This window comes from Melanotaenia boesemani, chromosome 7 (assembly GCF_017639745.1).
Source record: "Melanotaenia boesemani isolate fMelBoe1 chromosome 7, fMelBoe1.pri, whole genome shotgun sequence".
Taxonomy (NCBI): Eukaryota; Metazoa; Chordata; class Actinopteri; order Atheriniformes; family Melanotaeniidae; genus Melanotaenia; species Melanotaenia boesemani.
The window spans coordinates 26729033-26731495 of record NC_055688.1 but is presented as its reverse complement, the minus strand read 5'-3'; the positions used below and the strand labels follow the sequence as shown (position 1 = coordinate 26731495).

Here is a 2463-nt window from a genome sequence, read left to right as displayed (position 1 = left end):
TGCTGATCACATTCTGCTTAGATAAAATCTGCAAAAAACATATATATGTAAATAAACAGAAAATAACAAAGTGTAGGAGCATGAAATCAAACATAGCATGCCCAAAAGAGTTGGTCTGAAGAGAAACACTTTCAGTTTCAAAGAAATCTGAAATCCAACCCTCTAAAGAGATTCTCTCTCTCTCTCTCTCTCTCTCTCTCTCTCTCTCTCTCTCTCTCTCTCTCTCTCTCTCTCTCTCTCTCTCTCTCTCTCTCGCTTTCTTGAGTTTTACAGATGGGCTGGTCCTCTTAGTGATGTCATCTCACTTCTGTGAGGACATTCATTCCACCCGCAGCGTGCGTCTCCCGTTCATCCCTAAATAGAAGCAGTTCACCAAAACGCAAAAGCAGCATTACGCATGACGATATGACTTTGGAGGAGCGATTTTGTTCTTGGAGCCTCGGTGGACCGTGAACTCGGCTCATCTCACGTATGTGATTCGGAGTTATGTGTGCGCGTCAAAACTATTTGAAGGACTTGTAATAAAGGAGTAGCTGTTTAATGATAACGGTTTTTTGCAGCTTGGGCGCGTTATGCTGCACTCCGTATGTTCCGACCAGGAGCGTTACGCGCACCCTGTCGCTATGCTTTAGCAGCCAACCCTGGCTGTTTCTGGGAAGGAAGAGGGTGTAAAATACCAAAGATGACACAGAAGGACTATTTGCAAGCAGAATGAATCTAGCCCAGTTAAATCTGCTGGTGGAAAACGTTTCCAGTGATGAAAACTCCACTGACGCACCGTTTACACTGCCTCACACGGAGGCAGCCACTGCACTCATCATCCTGGTGGTTACTGTGATAGTTTCTGTGACCATTGTGGGCAATGTGTTGGTGATTGTAGCGGTGCTGACCAGTCGGGCACTGCGTGCGCCACAGAACCTTTTTCTAGTCTCTCTGGCATCAGCGGACATCCTGGTGGCCACGCTGGTCATCCCATTCTCTCTTGTCAATGAGATAATGGGTTACTGGTACTTTGGAAGTACTTGGTGCGCTTTCTATCTGGCTTTGGATGTGTTGTTCTGCACATCATCCATCGTGCACCTGTGCGCCATCAGCCTGGACCGCTATTGGTCAGTGACAAAGGCGGTAAGCTACAACCTGAAGCGCACGCCTAAGCGCATCAAGTCAATGATCGCTGTGGTGTGGATCATATCTGCCATCATATCCTTTCCTCCTCTTCTCATGACCAAACATGATGAACGGGAATGTCTGCTTAATGATGAGACCTGGTATATCCTCTCATCCTGCATGGTATCCTTCTTCGCTCCGGGTCTCATTATGATTCTGGTATATTGTAAAATTTATAAAGTGGCAAAGCAGCGCTCCTCTACCGTCTTTGTGGCCAAAAACGGTTTGGAGAGGCAGCCATCTCAGTCAGAGACTTGCTTTGTCAGGAAGGACCGCTTCGAGATGGAGAGTCCTAGCAGCCAAAGCTCCGGCAGCCAACAGCAGAGGCAGGGGGAGCTGGATGACATTGACCTGGAGGAAAGCTGCTATTCTTCGGATACTAAACCCCGTCATCATCGATTCACCAAGCGCAGAAAGGTGGAGGGATCGGACTGCTGCCCACCACAGAACTGCCGCCTCTCCTGGGCTTCAGCTCGGGCGTTACAACCCTGCCCGGAGCAGAAGAACCCAACCGGCCGACAACAGTTGGCCGCGGCCAACAAAACCAAAGTAGCTCAGATGCGCGAGAAGCGTTTCACCTTCGTACTGGCGGTTGTTATGGGGGTGTTTGTGTTGTGCTGGTTCCCTTTTTTCTTTACCTACACTCTCCATGCTATCTGCAGAGACAGCTGCTACATCCCTGGTGCACTTTTTAACCTTTTCTTTTGGATTGGCTATTGCAATAGTTCTGTGAACCCCATCATTTACACTATTTTTAACAGGGATTTTAGGAAAGCCTTCAAGAAAATCATATGTAGGACTTCAAAGCAAACATAAAAGGTTTTTTGTGTTGCCTCACTCACCCATTAGTATGTGATTGGAAACGTATTGCTGTAACCCTTCAGCTCAGTGTTCTGCCTCCCCATCATTTTAATGTAATTATTATTAGAAATAAAATAATCCAGTGTTGTGTACACAATTAACTGTCTATGAATAAAATTCCATAAGGTGGAGTTAAACAACAATGACAAAAAAAGAAATATATTTAGTCCATCTAAGCTGGAAACCAGATATATGAACTGTTATTTAATCAATATAAATGTCTATTTCTGCTGCCTAAGATGGTTTGCACACCTGCATGTTTTAATAACAGTCTCTATGTTGGATCAATCCCACAGCATGAAAGAAGAAAGAGATATTATGGACTAAAACTGAACTGGCATGGCTCTAGATTCCTGTGCTGACAGCTGGTTTACAGTGAGCGTTTTGTGTTGAGATAAATAGAAGAATAATCTCCACCATCTTTAACTTATAAGT

The 2463-nt window shown here is 45.2% G+C and overlaps 1 protein-coding gene across 1 annotated transcript; it reads left to right on the top strand.

The window, feature by feature from the left end:
• Positions 1-323: 323 nt before the first annotated feature.
• adra2db (adrenergic, alpha-2D-, receptor b) lies at positions 324-2125 on the top strand. The gene has a single exon (XM_041990375.1). The coding sequence runs from the start codon at positions 712-714 to the stop codon at positions 1981-1983; it is 1272 nt and encodes a 423-aa protein (XP_041846309.1). The 5' UTR covers positions 324-711; the 3' UTR covers positions 1984-2125.
• The last annotated feature ends 338 nt before the right edge of the window (positions 2126-2463 follow it).